We start from the raw sequence: 26,047 nt of genomic DNA, 5'->3' as shown, positions 1-26,047 counted from the left end.
TTTCTAGTTAGCATCTGTCATGACTCATGTAGGAGGGCCCTCCCCAAGTCAATGCCCGCCCCCCATGCTCTCTAATTGTATTGCTGCATGCATGTGCCAGTCAGAAAACAAAGATGCACATTGTCTAACACTACTTTTCCTGAAGTAAATATTTACATTGCTTGTAGTGGCATTTTTTTATTTTGTGATGTTGAGGAGATGTAGCCTATAGGACTAGGTGAATTCTATTTGAATTATTTCACAAATGTAGGCCTATATTTCATTGTAAAAGATGTATCCCGGTGATATTGTAATACAGGCAAAATAGCATGTTGCTCTGGAGAAAAAAAAGAAGAAAGAAAAAAACATATGCGCTCTTCCCCCTCATGATTTTATTTTGAAAGAAACCAAACCAGGGGATGTGCGCCCTCGTATTCGGTCCGACTAGAAGCAAAGTTAAGAGACGCAGTTCTCGATTTCTGAACTAGTAGCCTCCGTGGTGGTCGTCTTTCTAGCGGACAGTGGATCGGTGATTGGACTCCCACGCTGGCTTCTAGATAGAAGTAGAAGGTCGTCTTGCTTGCTGGAGGGATTCACGAGCAACTCCATCAACGAGCATAAACAAACCAAAACATGGAGCAACACTTTAGATACAGCAAACAGGATTTTGTCACAGGCGGCGGCGGTCTCTGTCGGACCAGCGGCAGCTGTTCTGTAACGACATCAGCACCGCAATCCAAGTTCGACAGAACTCTGAAAGCCGGTTGGACGGACAGGATGAGCCGAGGACTGTTCAGGTACCAGCTGGGCGATTTAAAAACCCGAGTTCTACCCGGACCGCACTGCTACGTGGCCCAGCTGAACATACAGAGAGGCACGGAGAGAAGAAAGCCCCAGGAGATACTAAGCATCCAGCAGCAGTATAACGGTAAGACCTTCAACTTCAACAAAATCAACCCAGAGGAGATCATGTTTGAGATGATGAGACAACCTGAGAGGAATGGACATTCACATGATGATGAAGAACCCTTTACGTTTACTAGGATGGTTGTGCTGATCAATGTAAGCCCCCTGGAGTTCGGACATTGTCTTTTGGTTCCAGAACCCTCACATTGTTTTCCACAGATCCTGACCTCCTTCGCCATCCAGACTGGCATTGAATCTGTGTTCCTGAGCTCCAATCCAGGCTTTCGTGTAGGATTCAACAGTCTCGGGGCATTTGCATCCGTCAATCATTTACATCTGCATGGATACTATCTGGATTATGAACTACAGGTCGAGTGTTTGCCACTCAAGCCACTGGTCCCTGAAAGGGGCTTTTACAGCTTGAAAGACTTCCCCGCAGGATTCTCATTTTACACAGAGCCAGAGGATCTGGAGAAAGTAGCTGAAGCCATTTGTCAAGTCACAGACTTCCTTGTGGAGAGCAATACAGCGCACAACCTGTTTTTCACCAGAGGGTGTCCACCCTGTGTCAGACACAATGTGAGGGAGATTGAGAGCTTCAGGACAGGTGTACGCATTGTTGTCTGGCCCAGAAAATCCTGCTTCGGTGCCAAAGAGGAATCTGCCTTCAACGTTGCTCTTTGTGAGCTGGCTGGACATTTGCCATTTAAGAACAAACAGGACTACGATCACGTTACTGAAAAGGATGTGAAGGCTATCATTCAGAGGTATCTTCTACCCGATGAAGAGCTTCTGAAGTTGGAACAGCAGCTCACTGCTTATTTACAGGATTCATAGTCAGCAGCTGAGGCCAACTTACTTATTGTCTGCCTGCTGTGTTGAAATACACCTTACCAAGTTATCCTATCATGTATGGTATATTTATCATGTTAACCAAAGTTAGGCTGGCCAGTGGCCAGTAAGCAATCCCACACGGAAAGGACTTATATGAAACTTATGTTAGACATGTCTAACAATCATTAGACATCACCATACTTGCATCACCATACCAACAATCACCATAATTGCACAAGCAATTCATAATATTATGAATTGTTTTGCAATTATGGTTGTTAAATAACCCATTGTGAGAACGGCAAACACATTTTAGTATTATCCTTCATTATTTTAAATTTAATTCATAATTAATCAGCATGGTTACACACAAAAAGGTCTGAAATCACCATGACATTCAGTATGTAAGGTAGAGATTAAAGCGTTATTCATAGTCTGGATTTTCGGTGGTGAGGTGACCACCGAACTACAACATGACGCCACGAGCCACGGTGAAGAGCAAACCACCGCCACCGCCCCAGCCCTTCTCTCTGTTTTTACTCCCCACCGCTCAACGTTATTTCAGCTCCGGTGGTCACCTCACCACCGGAGCGGAGCGGTGGTCACCTCACCACCGAAAATCTAGACTATGAATGAGCCTTAACAATAAAGTGTGCAATGCAGTGTTTAATAGACTCCTACAACCGGGGCGGGTTGTAGGGTCGGATCAGGCTTTGAAGATATGGGGGTGCCATACCCGTTTGTTGCTTTGTAAGCCAACATCAGTGTTTTCTATTCTGTGCAAGCAGTAACTGGGAGCCAATGCAGGGATCCTAACTATATCCTTGCGGTAGCAAGCAACAATTGCTATGAAAACTGTATTACACAAAAATGAACAAATAATTAAAAAAAAATATCATTGACTACAGCTCCCAGTGCTTTACTTTGAGTCACTTTTAAAATGTGTGTGTGTGTGTGTGTGTGTGTGTGTGTGTGTGTGTGTGTGTGTGTGTGTGTGTGTGTGTGTGTGTGTGTGTGTGTGTGTGTGTGTGTGTGTGTGTGTGTGTGTGTGTGTGTGTGTGTGTGTGTGTGTGTGTGTGTGTGTGTGTGTGTGTTGCAGCTGCAGTAGTTGAACGATTTACACAATATAAGAGTTTCCAGTTTCCACACAAGCCCTGCTACTCGCCCTATTCTGGGCTTGTCATAATTGGTTAACATTCATCCGATCTACAAGCTCATAACATGCCGCATTGCGACACGTGTAGGTCAGCTTTTTTCAGTGAAGCACTTTGGTGTAGAGAGGAAAAAATTAGGAGGTGAAGTACAGCCTTTAAGGCAGGGGTTCGTTTTTGGCTGGGGACCCCTGGAAATGCTTTGGCCATGTCTCTTGACCCACAACCCTAATACAAATTGACCGCTACAATAACCTTAATTGCGACCAAAGGTCGCAGTTAACTATGGAATTGTACATTTCCCGTGTGTTGGTTGGTCGGGCACCAGTGTGTTGGTCGGGCACCATATATGCTACCCAGGTCTTGTGACATCATGTGACATCATCAGGGATGGAGATGTGGAGACCCTGATGTCACAGTTAAGCCCATATATGGAGATCCCTGATGTCATCAATATTGGCCAGCAAATCTACATATGACCTCAAACCCTTAGATCTCCATATATGTGTACTTGTCAGAACCTGTTCTGACATTCCATATGCTGATCCTTCCCCATCCATCCTTCCTCTTCGATGTCTCCCTTTTGACTTATACCTGTCTATTCAAATTTCAAACTCTAGACGGGCCTGCCCCAAAGTTATTAGTGCAGCCGTGCCCAGCAGCAGTCGAAAACTCCGTCAACGAGGTGGATATATATATATATATATATATATATATATATATATATATATATATATATATATACACTATTATTGAGTGGCGCAAACCACTCCAACAACTGGCTTTGTACCCGTGTACCCGTGTTCGTACCAAAAAATCACACCCGTGTGAACTGAGTGGTGTAAGGTCTTATATGACTGATCAGCTGTGGTCTGACGTAATGTCTGACGTAATGAAATCACACCCGTGTGAACTGGGTGACCATAGCAACCGTGCTCATTTTTTGAGCACAGACAGACAGACAGACAGACACGTAAACTAACAAAGCCAGTTGTAGGAGTGGTTTACACCACTCAAAAATGAGCATGGTTGCTATGGTTAGTGTGTGACGTCAGAGCACAGCTGATCAGGCTATATAAGACCTTGCACCACTCAGTTCACACGGGTGTGATTTTTATATTATTCATGCATGTGTTCTATGTAAACTCTCAATTCCCATTTTCCAGCCATTCCCCAAAGGCTGAGAACCACTGCCCTAGGGGACCCCGATCACAACATGGTTTGAGCGTTTAACAACATGGTATGTTCGATCAGAGCAGATTATTCTGTATTTATGTTTCTGGTAGATAGGTATTCAGATGGAAATAAGCTATAGGTTTTTTTAATTGCCATTCTTTTAGGCACAGAGAGCAGGCCAGCAGTACAGATGTACTGTATGGGTTATTCTGTATTGAGCAAGTGAATAACTAGGCCTATTCTTTGGACTTGGAAAAAGAAAAGGGCAAATATCTATGCTGAACAATGCTCAAGAAGGGTAAATGTATTAAATTATTAAATGTTTCATAATGAATCCTCAATTCCTGCTCATTCCATTTCAAGACAACCTGGAATACTATAAACTGCAGGAATGACATATAAGTAAGTTGACATATGATAAGTTGTTTTTTATACCTTAATGTTAAACTATTGAGTGTCCTCAGTATCATACCCCGGGAGCAGTATGGATTAGCGCCCCTGCTTGCATCCTCCGTGAGGAGGAAGCCCAAAAACCTTCGATGAGGCCTTTAGGAGGGCCATTTGAGCCGCGAGTGGAGTCTGCAGTACTACCGTTGCCCAGCGGTGGAGCCTGCAGAACCACTGCGGCTCAAGAATCCACCACTCCGGAATGAAGTGTCTGGTGCTGGGAGTCTGGTGCAACGCACAGTTCCTCGCGGTACTCCTGGTGAGAGCAGGAGTGGACCTGGTGAGACGTAGGAGGGGCCCGGACAGGAGGCAACCCACAGAGCCTAGTCCCTCCACTTACCAGAATAGTACCTCTCAGTCCCGGCATAGTAGTTCCGGAGTGGTTCCAACGGATTGTGCGGCCCTGTCTTTCCCTAGTGGTCTGATCGAGGGTAGCTACTGGGACATAAGTCGGGACTTGATCACCCCGGCTGGATCACCCGAGTGAGGGGTATGATGTTTGCGAGACCCGAAACCCTGATGACCTTGGGATACATCACTGAGGATACGTCCCAGTTGCATCCAGGCGATGTTATTTTCGTTCTTAGATTAAAATATACAGTAATTGCATTATAGTTGGGCTGTACAGTACGGTAGGTAAATGTATTTGATCAACATTATACATCAACATTAAGAAACTGTTACATCGCTAGAGGTGATCAAAAGGAATATGCTGAAGCTGAAAGCTTATAAGTGCCTATCCTACGTACAACAAAACATGATTATGGCTACCCGCTACCCCGATTCAGAATACATAAAACAAAAAACAATTATTTATAACTATTATTACTAGCATTACAACTGGTGAGTATATATTGCTACAGTGGTACAGAATTTATCATGATAATATCCTGTGTTCAGTCAGGCAAGCCCATTATGGAAATAATATATTGTCCATTCGCAAGGTGAATGCATATCTTTTATTCGGAAGTAGAGCAACAAGCAACAGCATCTCTCAGACTAGCAGGCTTGGCCTGCATGGCTGCACCTCTTGTCCTCTCACTCAGCCATGTCTCTACTCTCTGGTATCTCAAAACACAGCCCAACCCACACGTCCCTCCAGGCCGCCAAGCACTGTTGCCAACTCTCGTGAGAGAGTGTCCCCTGCACTTATAGAGCCAGAGTGAGCTTGGTTCCTTGGACAAAAGCATTATAATAAAATTACACTGAAAAGCATGATTTAAAAAGTCTCAAAGTCAGAAATGTCTTTCAGCTCCATGGAATAAAAAAACAATCAATTTCAAATAAATATCCATAATTAATTTAAAAGGTTGCCAGGGCAAAGGGTTATGTGCCACCTGAAATACATCAGCACTCGCACATCATCTGCCAGAATGGCATCACCAAGGTAACCTTGCCAAGCCAAGCAATAAGATCAATGAGCATTGGTACCTGCTCATGCATTCTAACGAGGCTCCATGTTGGTGAGCTGAAAGGCAGAGCAGTGATATTCACGCATATACACATCTTTTACTGCCTCCATTATTACATTTTTCATCTTGGGGGTTTCTTGACAAATAATGGTTTTATGATGTTGACTTTGCTCCTCTCTCTCACATGCATCTGTTGTCGCTTTCCTTTGATTTGCTACGTGACCTTGTGCTGTGGGTTTACTGGGGCATCTCCCAGGTGTGACTGTGCACAACTGCATGAGTGTGAACTTAAGCAGGATGTTTCTGTGAAAGAACATTTCTGCTCAGCTGACCTACCGAAGTAGAATTAATAGTTAAAACAATGGACGAAATATATCAAATACAAAGTGCAATACACAATTTGTATTTTTAGCTCAAAGACGATTTGTTTAAGAGTGAGGCGTGTGTTTCTATGCCTCTGTTGGCCAAACAGCCATGCCAAAGGCATTATGTTTTGGGGTTGTCCAGTCTAATTGGACATTTGGCAGAAATATCCACTTGGACTCAAGGATGAACTGATTAGAAATAGGTGGTCAGATGTCAAGGTCACTATGACGTCATGTATGTCCCAACCTCTTGAACCTGAAATTTCATGACATTTTTGGCACACACGTCCCTGTTACTACCAGTCAACTCAATACTAACAAAGATACCAAATTCTATGGATTTAAAATCCAATAAAAGCTTATCATTATTTGCAATGTAGATGATTGATTGTGGATTACTGGTGACTGCAGTGCAGTTATGATATCCTATATTAAAATTGGCTTAACGGAGGAGGGGCCACCTGGGCCAGTGTCACGCTAATCAGGCGCAAACAAATCAGTCAGTTCCATATTATGTGCTCAAAAGGGGGCATTTCCATATATGGGTATATACGGATGACATCAGGGATCTTCCACTGCCCACTACTGAATGCTCTGTCAACTTAGTTCTTGAGAAACAATGCATTATGAAACAGAACCACACCCATCTGTCTCCACCTCCTATTTCCTAGTAATAAGCAGGTGACATCCAGACATCCAGTCAATGACTTGTTTCTGTTTTCTCTTGGTAAATGTATACACTACACTGACTACAGTATAGTGCCAGAGGCAGTAAACGTAGCACATTGCAACCAGGATCAACATTCTTTACTTACTGTACATTGCAAGAGCATGTGCTGTGCATTGTTGTGTTTTGACATTGTTTTGTGTTTTGAGTGCTCTTCTATTTCCGCCAATTGTTCACCACAGAATTGGGATGCTAGGGCTCATGTGGTTAAATATGAATACAATTTCCCAAAGCATTTAACCTCACTCATAATGGTATACAGGTATATAGTTGTAGATCATTATCAGCATAGAATGATCAAGTCGTACAGAATAAATTCATGAATGAATGTGTACTACTTCTGAGAAAGCATAGAATAAATAAAATCACATGCTTAGACAAGTTAACACATATCAAAGTGTATTATAAATACAGTAACTGTAAAATATTGTGAATGTTATTAATTAGATTGTACCGTTGAAGCTTTATTGCTTGAGTGAATTTTGTGCATCTCTCCAGTACCTTGGGGGCCCAGCACAGATACACATTATGTACACATAACGCTTGACAGAATCAATACAGTGCATGGTAGGAGAGAGAGTGTCTATTGACCCATTTACAGACTAAAGAATCTATAATCAAAGATGCTGGGCCCTACATTCTATGTTTAGTAGGTATATAGCTACTCATACTGATAAGCTTGTAAGTTGTGTTTGTGTAGTTGTAAAGAAGTTTGTTTGTTCTTATTCTGAGATGCCACTCATGCCAGTCTGCTTCTGTATTTTGAGGGATTTTACGAGAGCAGCAGACGACAAAGGTCAGAGTGGTAATAAAAAGCCTATGGGGTTTTGAAATATGTTTTGTCTGTGAGAGAAGATAAGCTGTTCTGCCTAAAAACTGTAACTAATCAATCACTGAGAAATACAGAAACCGTCAGTTCAAGTGTTGAGGTATGCTCATCTGCAAATACTAAACCAGACTCACCAGTTTTCATAATACATTTTAGAAGTGAATTGGATTTATATTTCTTATTTTCATATTAGCATACGATTATTTTATGAATGCAAATTTTACGTGACAATGGCATTGTTAACATTGTTAGCACTTTTAATTAAATAGTTACATTGTGATATTATCAAACATTCAGACAGTCTATGTTTCCCAAATGGAAATGCATGTATTTAATTCGGTCTGACCAGAAGCAAGGATAAATCCTATCCCCCACCAGCCATAGAAATGTGTGATCAGAGGGGATATCAAAAGCTGAGGCATGGATTTCCAGCAAAACAACCTTGCAGGCACCTCAGAGAGGGAGTGTCCTTACCATTCCAATTACCTGAGATGCTCACAGCCCGTGAAAGCTTCTGTCACCTTCTCATGACACGGCGAGTCTCTTAAAGCGTATACTATCCATTGGACCCTTCCTTTCTTTATTACTTTATAACATCTAACATGGGATGTGTTCAGAGCTTCAGGGAATGTTGTGACCGTCCAAAGAACACCAACGTTCGGCTCAGTCTTCCTTTGGTTTGTCTTGTGTGGCAAACTATCCTGATCATCTTGTTTGGCATTTTCATCCGTTATGATGGAGAAACTGACACACGCTGGAGCAGGAACAGAAATAAAAACAATATATCAAGTGACATGGAGAATGAGTTCTATTACAGATATCCAAGTAAGTTGACCAGCTCTTCAAATATTATCCCCTTTATTTCCATGGTTCTAAGATGATTTAAAAGCAAATCTCTACACAACGTCATTGGTAATATTGCGTTACAGATTGTCTTTATTTTAGTCAGTGCAAATGAAACGTGCACTACGAGTCCGAGCACATACTGTCTATCTCTGACAGGCTGGGTTGCCTAGTGATCCACATCACAGGCTTTGCTGGTTGTCCCTCAGACAAAAAGAATAACCAAAGGCGATCAAGCCTTTGCAGGTTTTGCCCCTAGGCTATGGAATGAGCTCCCACTCCACCTAAGAACTGTGGATTCTGTGGACATTTTCAAAGGACTGTTGAAAACTCACCTTTTTAAACAGGCCTTTCCATAGCCGTCCTGGTTAAATGTTGATTGCTTTATTTTTACTCTACCTTTTCTATTTTGTCTTACTTTATTAGTGATTTAGTCCTTGACTTGTTTTATTGACTTGTTTTAATTTTATTGTTGTTAAAGCACTTTGTGAGATTGTCTGTGAAAGGTGCTCTATAAATAAACTTTACTTACTTACTTACTTACTGTCTATGTTAATTGTATAGTTTGACATCAAGGAAGATGGGGGGGTTAGACATATGGTGCAACTTTATGCATTTGTGGTGACCCTATGGGCAGAAGTGAAAGTTATTTTGGAGGTGTGCTCTGTAGAGGCTCCTCAATATGTGGACGGCCCATATGGCCGGATTGACATAAGTGGGCGAGGGTGGAGACTCTATATAACCATTGTTGTACACATGATCTCCTTTAGCAATAAAAACGTCATCAGGGTGAGTAGTTAGTTGCCTAATCAACTGACACCTGGCTGGATGCACAATCTCCTTCGGTTGTGTTTATGGTTCATGATTAAATCCAATTCACCACATAATGTTCCAATCTTTAGAAAGTTTTGCTGGTTATATGTCGGGTCTCTAACCGACAGACAAGCAGACAAAACCAACATAAAAGACTGCTTCTGGGAGAGCAAAGCTGCTGTGGTCGTGCTGTGCACAGTGCAACGCCATCTTGTCTAATCTAATACAATTCTGGCTTTATACAATATTGTGATTCAAATTTGGGTTAGAGCAGACACTGATTCACAAATCACACCCGTGTGAAGTGAGTGGTGCAACTCCGTGTGGGGGTCCCCGGGGGGTCCTCGGAACATCCAGACCCCCAGCAACGTGCCCAGGGGGCCGGCCCGGTTCCGGCGAGCCGCCCCGCGTCCGAAATGGAGAGTTATAGTGCTTGGACGGAGCCAGACTCGGACGGACCCAGGCAGGCAGCCAGGGACGGACCCAGGGACCCAGGGACACACATAGCTCTGTACTAAAAAAAAGTAAAATAGGCCCCACCCGCAAACTCCATTCCAGAGATCACGTTTACCGATTTGTGTGAATTTTGGACAAAAATCTGTGGGAGTAGCTTGGTAGCCTACACAATGTGTGTATTGAATAAAATGTGACATGGCAGTAATCCTAGTTCTGCGGAAATGGGTGAGTTGCATCATAGTGATTTTTTTAATCGTACGACTTATGGCAAAATTCGCCGATCAGTCCAGTGCTGGCTGAAATTAGCTGCACAGACAGAAAGTCAGAAACTAGTACATCAGAGGGACAGTGCATGTCAGATGTTTTGGAGATAAAGCCAGAGAGGCCAGACTGAGATGGTTTGGACACAGAGGAGGGATAGTATATCGGTATAGAAGGATGTTGAGGTTGGAACTGCCAGGCAGGTGGCCTAGAGGAACACAAAAGAGAAGATTTATGGATGTAGTGAAAGAGGACATGAAGTTAGTTGGTGTGAGAGACGAGGCGGCAGAGGACAGGGTGAAATGGAGGCAGATGATTCGCTGTGGCGACCGCTGAAGGGAAAAGCCAAAAGGAGAAGAAGAATACACACACACACACACACACACACAGTCACACACACACACACACACACACACACACACACACACACACACACACAGTCACACACACACACACACACACACACACACACACACACACATAATGTCACACACACACGCACACACACACACACATAATGTCACACACACGCACACACACACACACACACACACTCTGCCTCCCAGCCTGCATGGCGGCCTGGCAGAGATAATAATCAAACAGAAATACAAGAATGTCCCATGGTGGAGGCACCTCAGAGTGGGAGTGTCCTGATGTTATTCCCAACAGACACACCCCCACAGCCTCACCTATAGTATAGTATGTCTGAGATGCTCACAGCCTTTCAGCACATAGAGCTTACTGTCCCCTGCCTGGACCCTCCTGTCTTTATTTTAATAACAACATCCAACATGGGGTGTGTTCAGAGCTTCAGGGAATGTTGTGACCGTCCAAAAAACCCCAATCTTCGAATGAGTCTCCCTCCGGTTTGCTTTGTGTGGCAAATTTCCATGATCATCTTGTTTGGCGTTTTTATCCGTTATGATGAGGAAGCCGACGCGCACTGGATAGAGCACAGACATCATGAAAATATATCAAGTGACATTGAGAATGACTTCTATTTCAGATATCCAAGTAAGTTGACCAGCTCTCTTTTATTTTCCCCTTTCTTGTTTTTTTTATGGTTCTGTTTTACAAACTGATTGGTAAATCAATTATCCTTAATTATATATAATTACTTTACACCACAAATGCTTTGTATTTACTTTTATATAGGAATATACTTGTAAATCTATAATTTGTTCTAGCCAGGCCTAGGGCATTCTATAAGTATTCACCAATAAATAAATTATTTAATATCATTTTAGTATTGCATTGCTGCACAAAAAAAATAAAAATAACTTAGTTCACACACAGTACCTGAAAATGTGCCAGCAGATTATATTATTCCCAGCAGGAATGATAAAGATCGGACAGCCACAGGTGCACTGTTCCCTTGAGGTTGAACTCCTTTATAAATAATTCCCATTGTATCATGGTCTACCATACGTGTGTCCATGTTAACCCTTATAAATATGTTTATAGATCAAAAATCTTGATGATGTTTCCAAATGCTCTCGAAGATGATACATTATAGTGTATCATTTAACCCGATACAGAATGTGTGTGCGTGTATAGGTGTGTGGGTGTGGTTGAACTGAATGAGTGTACCCCCAAAACCTGCAGTGTCAAATGTCAGGCCATCACAACAGCCCATCTCTGCAGAGGTGTTGGATGGCTGATAAATGAACTTGGCATAGTTTTACAGTTATTGTGCAGAGCAAACCAACACATCTTCATGACAAGGACATGGGATCACATTTACTGTACTTTGTATGACTTCAAAGAGGTACATTATTGCAGTCCCACAATTTATACGTTGACAGTCTGGGCTGAGTGGGCTCGGCTCAAGAAACTTCAGCCTGATGGAACAAAGTATTTCTGGAGTATTTCTCTATAGTCATGAGTCAGCGTTGTGCCAGACAGTTATTATGGGTATCATGATGTTTACCTGTTGGCTGTTGTAAATGATAGTGGCTAGTTTATGCTGGTGCTTGGTGATGTACTGATGGTGGTGGTGTGTGCTGGAAATTACGGAAATCAAATGCCTCAGGAATGTGTTCTAGTGATGGGCGGTTTGCTGTACCTTACGCAGTAAAATCCATAGTATTGATAGTATGGGTCCATTTGGTTCAATTTGTATAGGCCTACTCTCAGGTTTGAATCAACAGAGCTTTTACTATTTATGCCAAACTGTTGAGTCCATGACAAATAAATATTTATTCTTGCTTTAACAAATAGGAGTGTCAAGTCAACCTAACTTTCTAGAATGAAAATAAAATAATACTTTTCCATTTGTAACTCAGAGAATGTAAAAATACATTGGATACACGGATTCACACACTCTGAGATAAATGAACACTGAGGAGTTTACAGTGTGTACAACAGTCACGTTCATCTGTCAGTAGCATTGTTGCCACAGTTGAACTTGAACTTGAACATGCTCTTGTAGAACGCACCGTAAATACACGCGTTGTGTCCTTTGGTCACGTTGATGCATTCCCCCGCATGTCCCCTTCCTCACCTCCATGATTCCATTGGCCTTTCTCTTCTATGCAAAATTGTGTACATTCACATTTAAGTTCAGAATGTGTTGTGAATGGGTTCTTGCACCCTGATGTGCTTCACATATAATTTTACACAATAAAAAAAAACACAATGACATGGAGTAAAATGAGTATGTTTTTTTTGTTCCCTGATACCCATTGTTGGTCATTATGCCAACTCTCAAATGTCCCCACACTCTCAAATGTCCCCACACGTGTGTATAGTTCCTGTTGCTGCTGACCCGTAAAGTTGGTAATGTGGGAGAGTGTGTAGATGACAGTGATGGAAGAAGTACTCACATGTTTTACTTAAGTAAACGTATCAATACTGCTATGTAGATATACTCTGTCCTGTATTCAAAATAAAAGTATCAGCATCAAAATATAGCTTACTTAAAAGTACCAAAAGTAAAAGTACTCAAATGTCCAATTTCACGAGTTCAAAATGTATAAAAGGATGTTTTGGGGGAAAAAGCCGGTCTAAGCTCACAATGCGTCGCAAAGCAACACATTGTGACCTTGGAGATCTGCTATTTTCTTTCTTCTTCCCTTTTTCTTTCTTTGCTAGTGTTTTGTAATAATAATCAAAATCTACAAACTAACTAGCAACTAATGTTTTCATATAATTAAAGTATTATAAGAGTAAAAGTACAATATTTGTCTCTGAGATGTAGTGGAGTAGAAGTAGGCCTAAAAGTATTGAAAATTGCAAATACTGAACAAAGTGAAACAAATACCTCAAAATTGTACTTAAGTACTTGAGTAAACTTTCCAGTTCCACCCCTGGTAGACAAACACGTGTCTCCTGTGATTCACATGGAACCACTAGCCACCTATTTTCACCTGACAGTGAGGATGGCTTCAACGCATGCGTAAAGGCTTCAAGGTTCAATGAACGCCTTAACTAACCTGTGCTAGCTATACAGTAGTAGCCTGGCTCAGCCACACTTCACCCGCCCCTATTGCATAATTATACATATGCCCCGAGGCACGTAGCCCAGCGCAGTGGTATATTAGTATCGCAACGTGAGGCTAATACAGTAGTTCAACAGCAGAGATCAGCCACTCCGCCCTGCTTCCCACCCTCTTGGCCAGATGCCAAGAGGGTTTTTTCATTTGTAAAATGAAATAGAATTGTATTAAAACAAAAAAATTGAAACACATTAATAACTAGAAAAAGTGCCCTTCTGGGCACAGGTCTCCACCAGGAGGATAGGAGTACTGTGTGTGATGTTTGGCAAAATGTTTAGGAGTAATATAATCATGTTTTGTGTGTGTGTGTGTGTGTGTGTGTGTGTGTGTGTGTGTGTGTGTGTGTGTGTGTGTGTGTGTGTGTGTGTGTGTGTGTGTGTGTGTGTGTGTGTGTGTGTGTGTGTGTGTGTGTGTGTGTGAGACGCGGCTTGGCCTGTTGTAGCACCACCATGAGGCTGATTTGAAAACTGTCAAGTGGCATTTCTTCCTCAGCCTAGTGGGAATATGCATGCACACTTTCACCGCAATCGGACGCTGCGTTGAGTAGTTGTGGCAATTTGTACAAAACGGGTACAAAGCGGGCTACTCCTGAAAGGTTTAGAAGCCAATCGTAGGCAATGAAGGTGGATTATGAGAAATCAAACAAACGCGTCTTGATCACATGACTATGGAGAGCATGTGTACCGATTTGCGTGAAATTTGGATAAAATCTGAAGGAGTAATATTAGAAAATGTGTTTTACATATGTCGGCCTCCTGGTGGCGCTATAAAGAGCAGATGTGAAAAATTCCAGGCAAAGGTTTTTCCTTGGCCTCTAGGGAGTTGGCATACAAAGTTATCCACAGATCCGTGCAGTTAGAGGTAAAAACACTTTTCGGCGAGTTATAGCGCCACCATGAGGCTAAGTTGAAAATGGTCACGTGGCATTTCTTCCTCGTCCATAGTGGGAATGTGTGTGCACAATTTCACGGAAATCACACTATGTGTTCATGATTTGCAGCATTTTGTTTGAAACTGAGCACTCCTGCGAACTTTGGAAGCCAATCTTAGCCAATCAGGATGGAGTCTGAGAAATCTGAAAGACCCGTTTCGTTGAATGGCTCTAGAGAGACTGTGTACCAATTTGCTTGATGTTTGGACAAAATCTGTAGGTGTACTGTCCAAAAACTTGTTTTGCACAAAGCGGCCTCCTGGTGGCGCTATAACAGGCTGTTCTGGAAATTTCGGGGCAGAGGTTCATCGTTGGCATCCAGGGAGTGTGTGTGCAAAATTTGACATCAACCGGGTTAACGGTGCCGGAGATTAGCTGTTCACAGACGGACGGACGGACAGACGGACGGACACACACACACACACACACACACGGACACACGGACGGACGGACGGAGTGCAAAACATACTCTCTCCCCATGCCTTCGGCCTGGTGGAGACAATAACAATCAGCTGATGTTTAAAAGAGCATACAGATGAAACTCACTGTAGAAAGTGTGAATAGTCAACAAGGGTTTAACTGGGTCAAGGTATAGGCCACATACATTTGGTGTTAAAAGTTCATGTAGCCTACTGTTTATCCCTTAAGCAGAAATGCATTGATCAGCACAGTGTCCCTTTACCTTGCCAACATATGACAAAATAAAGGATTTTTAAGCTTTTCATCATATAATACATCTTTCTTTTCATCCTCTATTCCATCTCTATCTCCTTGGTGTTCCTGACTGCTCCTCTGTACTGTACTGCTCCTCCCTCCCATCCCTCCTCCTCATCGCCAGGTTTCCAGGACGTGCACGTGATGATATTCGTGGGATTTGGCTTCCTGATGACCTTTCTGAAGCGGTATAGTTTCGGTGCGGTTGGTTTCAACTTTCTCATCGCAGCCTTTGGCCTCCAGTGGGCACTGCTGATGCAGGGCTGGTTCCAGTCCCTTGACTACACCGACGGAAAGATAAAGATCGGAGTTGAAAAGTAAACACACTTCTGTTTCTGAGGGGCGCTAGCCCCTATACAGGTGTTATGTTTTGTAACTCATTACGTCATATTGTCTCTTTATTGTTAATGGCATTTAATGTTTGTGTTGGCACCGTTTGTTTTACATCACCATTACATCACCTAATCAACACGAGTTAGACTTTAATATATTAGCACCCCTCACTTCACACGGGTGTGATTTTTACTGTGTATAAAACTATGCCCATACCTATTCACTGATTCTGTTAGCTGCCTGTTTGAGAAGCAATGGTACACTTAGTTATTTAAAAAAAGTACTGATTCAAACCAAATCAATTACTTACAAATGAATTATTCAAAAGGTAAAATTCCCCTGAATAAAAGCTATAGAGATTCAAGGTTATATTGGACATATAAATAAATAAATAAAATACATTGCATGGATGCACCTGGGATGTATCTTCAGTGATGTTTACTGAGGTCAGCGGGGTTTCGGTCTTCCAACATCATACCCCTCACTCAGGCGACCCAGCCGGGGTTGATCAAATCCCGATTTACGTCCCAGTAGCTACCCTTGATCAGTCCATCAGTGAATGAGCAAGGCCACACAATCCGTTGCTCCGGAACTACTCTGCCGGTACTGGGAGAACCAAAATCTGGCGCGTGGAAGGACTATAGGCTCTGTGGGTTGACTCCTGACCGGGCCCCTCCTACGTCTCACCAGGTCCACTCCTGCTCTCACCAGGCCCAGGACCTGTGCGTTGCACCAGACTCCCAGCCGGGGTTGATCAAATTTCGACTTACGTCCCAGTAGCTACCCTTGATCAGTCCATCAGGGAATGAGCAAGGCCACACAATCCGTTGCTCCGGAACTACAGTATATATATGGACAAGGGCACAACATTTAGAATATTTGTGCTTACAACCAGATTACAGACACGATATGACAGTATTTGCAATTGCATTGTTTCCTTTCCACCTTCCATGTCTCCTGCCTCCATCTTCACAGTTTCAATATAAACAAGAAATATCTTGGGTTGGAGGAAAAAGTGGAGAAACCTGTCAGACAGTATCCCACATTAGATACTCCCTGCAGGCACACAGTATACTTACTACAATAAATCAAATAAAAAATTACTTGGTATAAAAAGGCAATGTTGAGAGAGAGAGAGAGAGAGAGAGAGAGAGAGAGAGAGACTGACACCAACCTAACAATAGTTGTCGTGACATGTAAATAGCAATTTGAAGCGTGTTACAATCAGTGCGTGACAGAACGTCTGACAGAACACGATAGATTAAAAAATGCACATATAGTGACGGAACAAGTAACAACGGTTTGCTCAACACTCACGTATACACTGACATTTTTTTATTTAACTCTGAGAGTGTACAAATAAAATGTGGTTACATTTAACATTTGTACTCTCATGCTCTCAGTGTTACACTTGAAAAAAGTGAGGATGTTTCTATGACTACCTCTGTGAACTTTAGTGTGGAATTGACTATGCACACACTCCATTTTGGAAAGAACTTGGGCCCCTTCTCTACTTTCTTCACAGGTGTTACCGGCACTGATACTAATATAATGACGGCTTTGTTCCATTCTGGTCAAACAGAGTCAGGGTGCTGATATTGTTCATGTTGGCTCACTGGAAACGCTGTGCTACACCATTGGGTCTCAAAGTGTCCTTGAGTGGGTTCCAAATGGCCCTGTATGGGTGTGTAACTTAGTTATGGGGGTCCTTGAAATTAAAACGTTTTTGAACTACTGCACACTAAATGGAACAGAGGCTTAATCAATATCATCGGAAACACCTGTGAAGGAAGTTGCCAAGGGGCCCGGAAGTAGGAAGAGTTATTCTGTGTGCATATAACCCATTGACTAGTCTTTGTGTCTTGCTCTCAGCCTGATCAATGCAGACTTCTGTGTGGCAGGCTGTCTAATAGCCTACGGTGCCGTGCTGGGTAAGGTCAGCCCGGTGCAGCTGATGGTGCTCACTCTGTTTGGGGTCACCTTGTTTGCCGTGGAGGAGTTCATCATCATCAAGCTCATACATGTGAGATTGTGTGGAACCATGTTATTCATTTCATATCATATATAGTTTTTAGTGCACGTGCAGTAGAATTCTGTGTTAAATGAACTCAGGATTATTCAATTCTTTGTTCTCCTGAAATGGTCTGATCTTCTCACACACACAATATACAGTATGATAAATTATAGAGAGAGAGAGAGAGAGAGAGAGAGACAGAGAGACAGAGACAGAGAGACAGAGAAGCCCTATATAGCCCTATCTGGATGGGGAAAAAACACAAGGCGGTTATTGCCATAAACAGGCTGCACAATGTACATAGGCAGCGGCTCAAATCACGTAGCACGACAACCGGGTGAGAAACAAAGAGACATGGAGAGAGCGAGAGCTAGAGAGTCACTTCTTTTTTTCGGTTCCCACAACAAAACATGGCATATTTTGGACATAGTTAATCATGATTAATTAGTATGTAATTATGTTGCTGCTTATAACATTTGGTGATTTGTAATGACCCTCTTACAGGCCAGAGATGCTGGAGGCTCCATGGTGATCCACACATTTGGGGGTTATTATGGACTGTCCATCTCGTGGATGCTCTACCGGCCCAACCTCGACCAGAGCAGTCGTCTGCAGGGCTCCGTTTATCAGTCGGATGTCTTCGCTATGATAGGTGGGCCTGGTTTATAAATTATTACTCTCACTATTAGAATCCGCAGGGCATCAAGTGTTTTTACCTCCTCACGGCACACCAGTAATGCAATGCAGCTTGGAACATCAGAATAGCATTTTGTGTGACTTTGAGGTGTTAAAGAATATGGATAGGCTATCTCTCAATAACAGACAAAGTCCTATCAAAGTTAGAGTGACAAAGAAATGTGTCAAAGAGGCTGGTATATTAACCATCGTCAACATGTCGTCCCTATTTTTATATGCAATATAAAGAAAATTCAAAAATCTATTAGCAGATCTATAAGCTTGCATATTGGCTATTTTTGTGTGCAACGCCATCAAACGTATAAGTATAATAGCCTATAGGCTTAAGTATTGAGTGTTAAGCAATGGTCAGGAAGGCCTCCAATCATAGCATCCCATCCCACTGTGTGTTGGTGCGTAGGAACCCTGTTCCTGTGGATGTTCTGGCCCAGCTTCAACTCAGCCATCACAGACCATGGTGACGGCCAGCACAGAGCAGCCATCAACACCTACCTGGCCTTAGCCTCGACCGTGCTCACCACCGTTGCCATCTCCAGCCTCTTCCAGAAGCACGGCAAGCTAGACATGGTAGTACTGCACTGTAGAATTATTCATTTACATTTTGCATGGGTGGAAAATATGTACAAGTACATTTACTCGGGTACTTGAGTACAGGTCTGTGAGATGGAGGAGGACTGATTTAAGCAGTCACACCTGGCCTCAGTCAAACTAGAACTGAACTCAGAGCTGGGTGTGGCTGCGCACCTGTTGTGCATGGACTTGATCAAGGCACAATAGGATAAATCAGTCATCTCCACAAACAATCAAGTGAGAGCCATCTGCTTTCCTGTGTAAAGTAATATTATTGTATTATTCCCTGCATATGGAGGAATAAAGCTACAAACTTAAGGAAGCTGCCCTGTGTTGTGTCCTTCCGCCTGTTGCAGGCGCATGCCAATAGCAAGCTATGCCTGAAACTGATGCTGCTGAAGAGTGGTGGTGTTCTGCTGCACCTCTGCAGAGTCCAGGGTTCAAGTCCCTGTTCAGGTGCCAAATGTGACCGACTAGTCACACACAACACAGGGCAGCTTTCTTAAGTAGACTGGTTTATTCCTCTCATATCAGGGAATAATTCACAATAATATTACTTTACACAGAAAAGCAGATGGCTCTCCACTGTCCGGACAGAGGCTCTCTCTTGAGTGTTTGTGGAGATGACTGATTGATCCTGTTGTGCCTTGATCCAAGTCCATGCACAACAGGTGCGCAGCCACACCCAGCTCTGAGTCCAGTTCTAGTTTGACTCAGGCCAGGTGTGACTGCTTAAATCAGTCATCCTCCATCTCACAAAGTCTTTTGTTGAGTATTTCCTCTCTCTCTCTCTCTCTCTCTCTCTCCTTTTTGTTTTTTTTTACTTTATATGTTTACTCCATAACACCTCAGTCAAATATTGTACTTTTTTACTCAATTATTTGACAGATTTAGTTCCAAAATGTACATTAACTGGTAAATGTATTGTTATAGTAAACACTAGACCTAATTAACTGAGCCTGAGTTATTGGCTTTTCTTTCCGTCTACACACCAAATATCTTTGCCAACAATAGCTCATCTACAAACAAGCTCATGTGAGCTTGTAAATCTGCAATCTTTGGGCTATAATGTTCCCCCCAGAATAGAGGGTATGCACATAAATAAAGTGAATGTCAAATCGAGTGGCAAAGTGAGTTTAACGTTTAATGCAATCAGATAGGACATTTCTGTTTGGATGTATGGGATGTCAAGGCCAGAAAGTAGTTTTTTGCCACTCAGTAGGCGTTCGCACATAACCTCCGGGTATGATGATGATGCTGTCCCGCTCATACCCTCTAGTCTATATGGATGCTGGGGTTCAAGTGCTTTAAGGAGCCTCTCACATTTCTTGCCACCTCTGCTCAGGTTCACATCCAGAACTCCACGCTGGCTGGAGGGGTTGCGGTCGGCACCGCAGCGGAGTTCATGCTGATGCCCTACGGCTCTCTGATCGTAGGCTTCTGCTGTGGCATCATTTCCACACTGGGATACATTTATGTCACGGTAGTTATCTCTTTGTGTATAATATGTTAGAATCTATCGGTTAGTTCAGCCCTCATCTCCCCATTTTGACTTGTGAAATTGATCATCCCTACTCTTTTCAATGTCTGTCTGTCTGTCTGTCTGTCTGTCTGTCTGTAACATTTGGAATATAGACTTCTGCATGTTAATTTAAATCATTTGTAGCTAAAGATTTCTCAATCGTAACATACACATCATACACACAGTAAGTGTGGACGAACAGAACACCACTGACTGGACTTTACACATAGTAAGTGTGGCCGAACAGAACACCACTGACTGGACTTTCTTCACATAGTAAGTGTGGCCGAACAGAACACCACTGACTGGACTTTCTTCACATAGTAAGTGTGGCCGAACAGAACACCACTGACTGGACCTTCTTCACATAGTAAGTGTGGCCGAACAGAACACCACTGACTGGACTTCAACAGAACACCACTGACTGGACTTCAACAGAACACCACTGACTGGACTTTCTTCCCCCGCAGCCGTTTATGGATAAGTATTTGAAGATCCAGGACACGTGTGGGATTCATAACCTCCACGCCATGCCAGGTGTAATAGGTGGCATCGTGGGTGCCATCACTGCTGCGGGTGCCACTGAGGCCGTCTATGGTCGTGAAGGGTGAGTAGGCCTACTCACAGCTAGTTGCAGTCGTGTGATAACTGATGAATTGCATGCATGGTCAAATTGATCTATGAGCGGCCCGTCCAACATTTTGTTTTGAAGGTTGGTCAACACCTTTGACTTCGAGGGTGCTTGGAAAGACGTGGTGCCAACACAACAGGGTGGCTACCAGGCTGCGGCTCTCTGTGTGGCCATCTGCTTTGGGATCGGTGGAGGCATATTTGTTGGTAAGGAAAGAACACTATACTGGCCTTGATCAAACAGTCTGTAGCCTAGTTAGCTACTCCCGTAAAGGAGCCTGTATTTCAGTTCTTGAGGTGTGTGTGTGTGTGTGTGTGTGTGTGTGTGTGTGTGTGTGTGTGTGTGTGTGTGTGTGTGTGTGTGTGTGTGTGTGTGTGTGTGTGTGTGTGTGTGTGTGTGTGTGTGTGTGTGTGTGTGTGTGTGTGTGTGTGTGTGTGTGTGTGTGTGTGTGTGTGTGTGTGGACTTTAACCTCGTAACACCTAAACTTATTGACGGACTCCCCCAGGGGTCTATACTATGCTTGTTTTCACCCTGCACTAAGGATCTATGCCAAATATAGCCAGTCTATTATAAGCTCACAGCATTTTGTGGCGTGTTGTGAGTTTGCAGATCTGCTATTTACGCCAAACGTTAGCCCCAGAATAGAAATGCAAGGGTTCAAGTGGTTAAAGCCTATTCATATTTTGGATATTTTGCATATTTTGTAGTACAAAGTATTTCTATTTTCCTCAGGTTGCATCCTCAGAATGCCCATCTGGGGAGATGCAGCTGATGACAATTGCTTTGATGATGAGCCTTACTGGGAGGTGAGAGACTCGGCATTCAAATAGCAAAGCATCACATCATTCTCAATATTCCAGTATGCTTATTAGATGACCATATTCATCTTCTATTCATTATTTCTATAGGATTCTGAAACGGAACCCAGATTTATATATATATTTTATATATATATATTTTATTTTTTTCTCTGAATAGTGATGGATAGGCCTATTTGTATTTTATTTTATTGTCCACAGCTTCCTGACGATGAAGAGACCATTCCACCACCCATCCTGGAATACAATAACCATATGGTGAACATGAACATGAACAAGGACATGTAAGTGTTACTAGTAGGACAATAGTTTTAACCAGAGCCATAGAGTATAGACAGAGTTACGCAAACTCTGTTCACTTCATGGGGCCAGTCCAATGGCGGCTCTTCTACATAGACTTCTATTGAAGGCTTCAAATAGGGACAACCGGAAGTTTACGGAATGCATTGGAGTCTATGGGCTCGCGCGAGTACATAAACCACATGACCGTGCTGTTTTCTGCCCCCTCAATATCGCAACTCTTCTAGCTCTGATTTTAACACACATGATCCATGGATGTCTTTGTTCACTTATAGCGCAGTGCGTAAAATGTCCTCACGGTGGCAGCAGGTCATCATTTAGCAATAATCACGTGTGGCTCATTGCAATGCATGTCCTTTCTTTCACTGGAGAGTACATTGATTGAATACAGTGTGAATGAATGGACTTCAAATATGAGTGTGCGGGACACATGGAAACCATTGTTACCACTTCTGGCCCTGTCATAGTTTGTTTATTATGGAATGACGGTTTGTTGATAGGGGTTTTGTTGTGGCACTCCCACACATACCGGTATAATGTGGCACGTCTCAAAGTGACCTTGTTGTGTAGGCTACTTAGCATTGTGTATTGGGAATGAAAATTAAACGCAAGGTTTTGTTGTGAAAAGGAATTTACAAATGTATTTTTGATGTCCTTTACCCAGGCTACAAATACATCCTAAAAACATACACTTGTATTGGGTTGTATTGGGTTGAAGAGCAGGAGAATAGACAATATTTGTTTTATTGTGTGACTGAAACTGGCTTTAGACTATTTATGATTTTAAAGCAAAATATATTTAGTGTATCGTGACCAGTTTCATTGTGCTATAACATTATGTTTTTTAATTGTTTTGCAGAGCGGAGTCAAATTTCACTGTGGAGCCGAACTAACTGCAGCCTTCTTGTAATGAAGCCCTATATGTTATAGGCCTGTATACTTTAGATATTAGAAAATAGCAGATCTACAACCTCACACTTTAATTAAGCCCTATAGGCCTATGTTATAGGCCTGTATACTTTAGATATTAGAAAATAGCAGATCTACAACCTCACAATTCATTGCTACGAGTTATGAGCTTGTAGCCAACATTCAGAAAAAACGTTTATAATAATATAATAATAATAATTATTATTATTATTATTTGAGGGGGTGATTACATATTTTAGGACACCATGGTGGTTACTACTGTGACCTTTATCCTGATGGACATTCTTTAGTTAGTAGGCTACACCTGTTTGACACACCATGCATGATGATATTTTATTAAAAAGCACAGACAATTTATATGTAGCAATAAAAACACTATTCCCAATTTTGTAAGAGTGTACACATTTGTTTGTACACTCAGAGCTGCAAATGTATAAATTAAACCTGAGGATTTTATGTACCTATCAGGACAGCCTATGTCATTAAGATACTATGGTGCCTTATTCATAGGCTAATAGTTTTTTCTTCTTTTTTTAGTAGTGCTTTGCTAACAGGTAGGCTATGTAATGGGGAAAGATATGTGTCATTTGATTCCCATCATGTCATGAACAGCATTCTTTTGGCCTGTTGTCAGGGCGTTTATTACTTACATGTTTGATCTATTACATTTGGATCAATTTGATCCAAACTGCACTTTAAGTTGATGCTTTCTATAGTTCAGCGATGAGCAAAACATTTTGTTGTTAACCAATAGGCAAAGTTTTAAATGAATGCAAGAGAATTGTCTGCATTTAATGGATCTCTGGTCTCTGTATATTGAAATAGTTGTGTTTGCATTATCATTTCCTTGTATTGGAAATATTTTGAAACAAAAGTGCTGTGAAATTGTAATTTGTGTGCTGATTGCTGAATGGATAATGGATAACCTTTACATTAACACTTACTGTGATGTCATGGAATATGAATACATCAATGGAAAAAACAGAACCATTGTATTTAGGATTTACAACATCATATACTTAATCAAACAATTTAATAATACAAAAATATTACATTTCTGTATTATTATTTGTATTTTTTTTAATATTTTGTTTTTATTTTCAATTTTTCACAAAATACACGTACCACCCGCCCACAAACCTTCCACATTATTAATAATTGTATTGATTGTTCTGTATTGACAGCAGTGTATTTCCATCATCGTTTTTTGAAGAGAAAGCTGGATAATTCAATTGCTTGTAATAGAATTCAATTACTTCTTTGTGTTGTGATGTTCATTATGTGAATTGGATTCAGTCCCTGTTTTTGTTCATCAATGTGTTTAAACAAAATGTACCATAATGTACCACGAGGAATACTCAGTAAAATCCATATTGTTAACATATCATTACGTCCATATCCGAGTTAGATTGACACACAGAAGTCAGGATACATCATTTAACGCCTTGTTTCTCAAACATTTTCATGTCAAGGATCCCCAAATTGATATTTATTTGGCTGTGGACCCCCATATACCAATATTTTGAGCCAGGGACCCCCACGCAAGATCTGTGTTGTTTCTCAAAAATGTTCAATATGTTAAAATTGCACATCTAAATGCTCTGCACTCATTGCATCGCGAGATCAACAAGAGAGCTTGTAGATCGGTTATTTTAAAATAACTGATGAATGTCGGGTTAAACGTTCTGAACCCGATTTTGATGGGGACCCCTGGTGGTCCCCAGACCCCACTTTGAGAACCACTGGTTTAAGGACTTTGCCCCAAACGACCCATGTATTGACCTCACACACTCTCCAGAGACGGCAGACTAAGGGCAAAGGTCACACCCTAAGGGTCTCTTGGGACACTGGAGTGACCAGAAACAAACTGGAGACAAGCTTCATCATGGTGACCTCATTGTCAAAGGTTAAGCAAAGAGCGAGGTCACTGCCAGGGCTGTACAGGTATGGTAGCATGCTTCCAGAGACAAAGGAAAAAGTACACGTTTGATGAAGACAATTAAAAAGAATACTATTGCCTGTGTGTGTGTGTGTGTGTGTGTGTGTGTGTGTGTGTGTGTGTGTGTGTGTGTGTATAGGATGAATCGATGCTATTTTGACTTTGACCATGTCATTTCATCATGCAGTTTATTTCTACTGTACATAGCCTGCCCTACACCCAAACTCTACCACTGCCCAGGCTGTCGAACAGTTGACGCACACTGGATAATGCCAACACGCAATTTCCATATTCTCTGTATTCAGTTTTCCCAGCCGCAGCGTTTGATTGGCTGGGGGGGGGGCGGCTCATGGTGGGAGCGTGGACGATTCCCACACATGAGTAGCGGTGAGGAATCCATCTCCTCATCTTTCTTCTCACTAACAAAGGCAGGCTTAGCGCTGTTTCCCTTTGTCATCAGTAACGTGTTTGAGTAAAGGAGGTAATGGTGCCACAAGTGCTCCAATTAAACGAGATGCAGCCCTGCTGGGAAGAAAGGGAGCACATCAGCTCTGCTCACACCCCACCCCACCCATGCATCCATACACACTGGGGCCCCTCTCGGCCCCCAAACTCCGCCACCACACCCCACCGCGGTCCCCGCCCCAATTTTGTGTCCTCATGTTTATTCATCAGCCACTTAAAGGGCGTATGCAGAGGCCTGTTAAAACTAAATCAGAGACCTTTTTACGATACTAGACCTTCCCCTCTGAGGTCAGAGGAGCCTTCCCTTACAGAATCATGACCCGCACCCACCCCTTCCCGGCCCGGGCAATATGGGGCCTCTGGGCTGAGCATTCGAACACCCAATCTTTACCGTATACTTTATACAGATATGCTGACCGAAGATCTGACTCCCCAACACATCGTCACTTCCACAGATAAAGACTGAAACAAAACTACTCCATCTAGA

At 42.4% G+C, this 26,047-nt stretch overlaps 2 protein-coding genes across 2 annotated transcripts; both read left to right on the top strand.

Annotated features, from left to right (window-relative positions):
* Positions 1-429: 429 nt before the first annotated feature.
* On the top strand, positions 430-2,614 carry gdpgp1 (GDP-D-glucose phosphorylase 1). Its single transcript, XM_079500728.1, has one exon. It carries the CDS (start codon positions 613-615, stop codon positions 1,720-1,722), a length of 1,110 nt encoding a protein of 369 aa, XP_079356854.1. The 5' UTR covers positions 430-612; the 3' UTR covers positions 1,723-2,614.
* An 8,344-nt stretch (positions 2,615-10,958) lies between these two features.
* Positions 10,959-24,388, top strand: rhcgb (Rh family, C glycoprotein b). The gene is made up of 11 exons (XM_079500575.1): positions 10,959-11,213; positions 15,466-15,658; positions 17,547-17,697; positions 18,193-18,340; positions 18,785-18,951; positions 20,300-20,437; positions 20,947-21,083; positions 21,189-21,313; positions 21,841-21,914; positions 22,128-22,210; positions 23,086-24,388. The coding sequence occupies exons 1-11, from the start codon at positions 10,991-10,993 to the stop codon at positions 23,117-23,119; spliced, it is 1,473 nt and encodes a 490-aa protein (XP_079356701.1). The 5' UTR covers positions 10,959-10,990; the 3' UTR covers positions 23,120-24,388.
* Positions 24,389-26,047: the final 1,659 nt, after the last annotated feature.

The sequence above is a fragment of the Electrona antarctica genome (genome assembly GCF_951216825.1).
Source record: "Electrona antarctica genome assembly, chromosome: 5".
In the NCBI taxonomy this organism is placed as follows: domain Eukaryota; kingdom Metazoa; phylum Chordata; class Actinopteri; order Myctophiformes; family Myctophidae; genus Electrona; species Electrona antarctica.
This window is presented reverse-complemented; position numbering and strand designations above follow the sequence as displayed.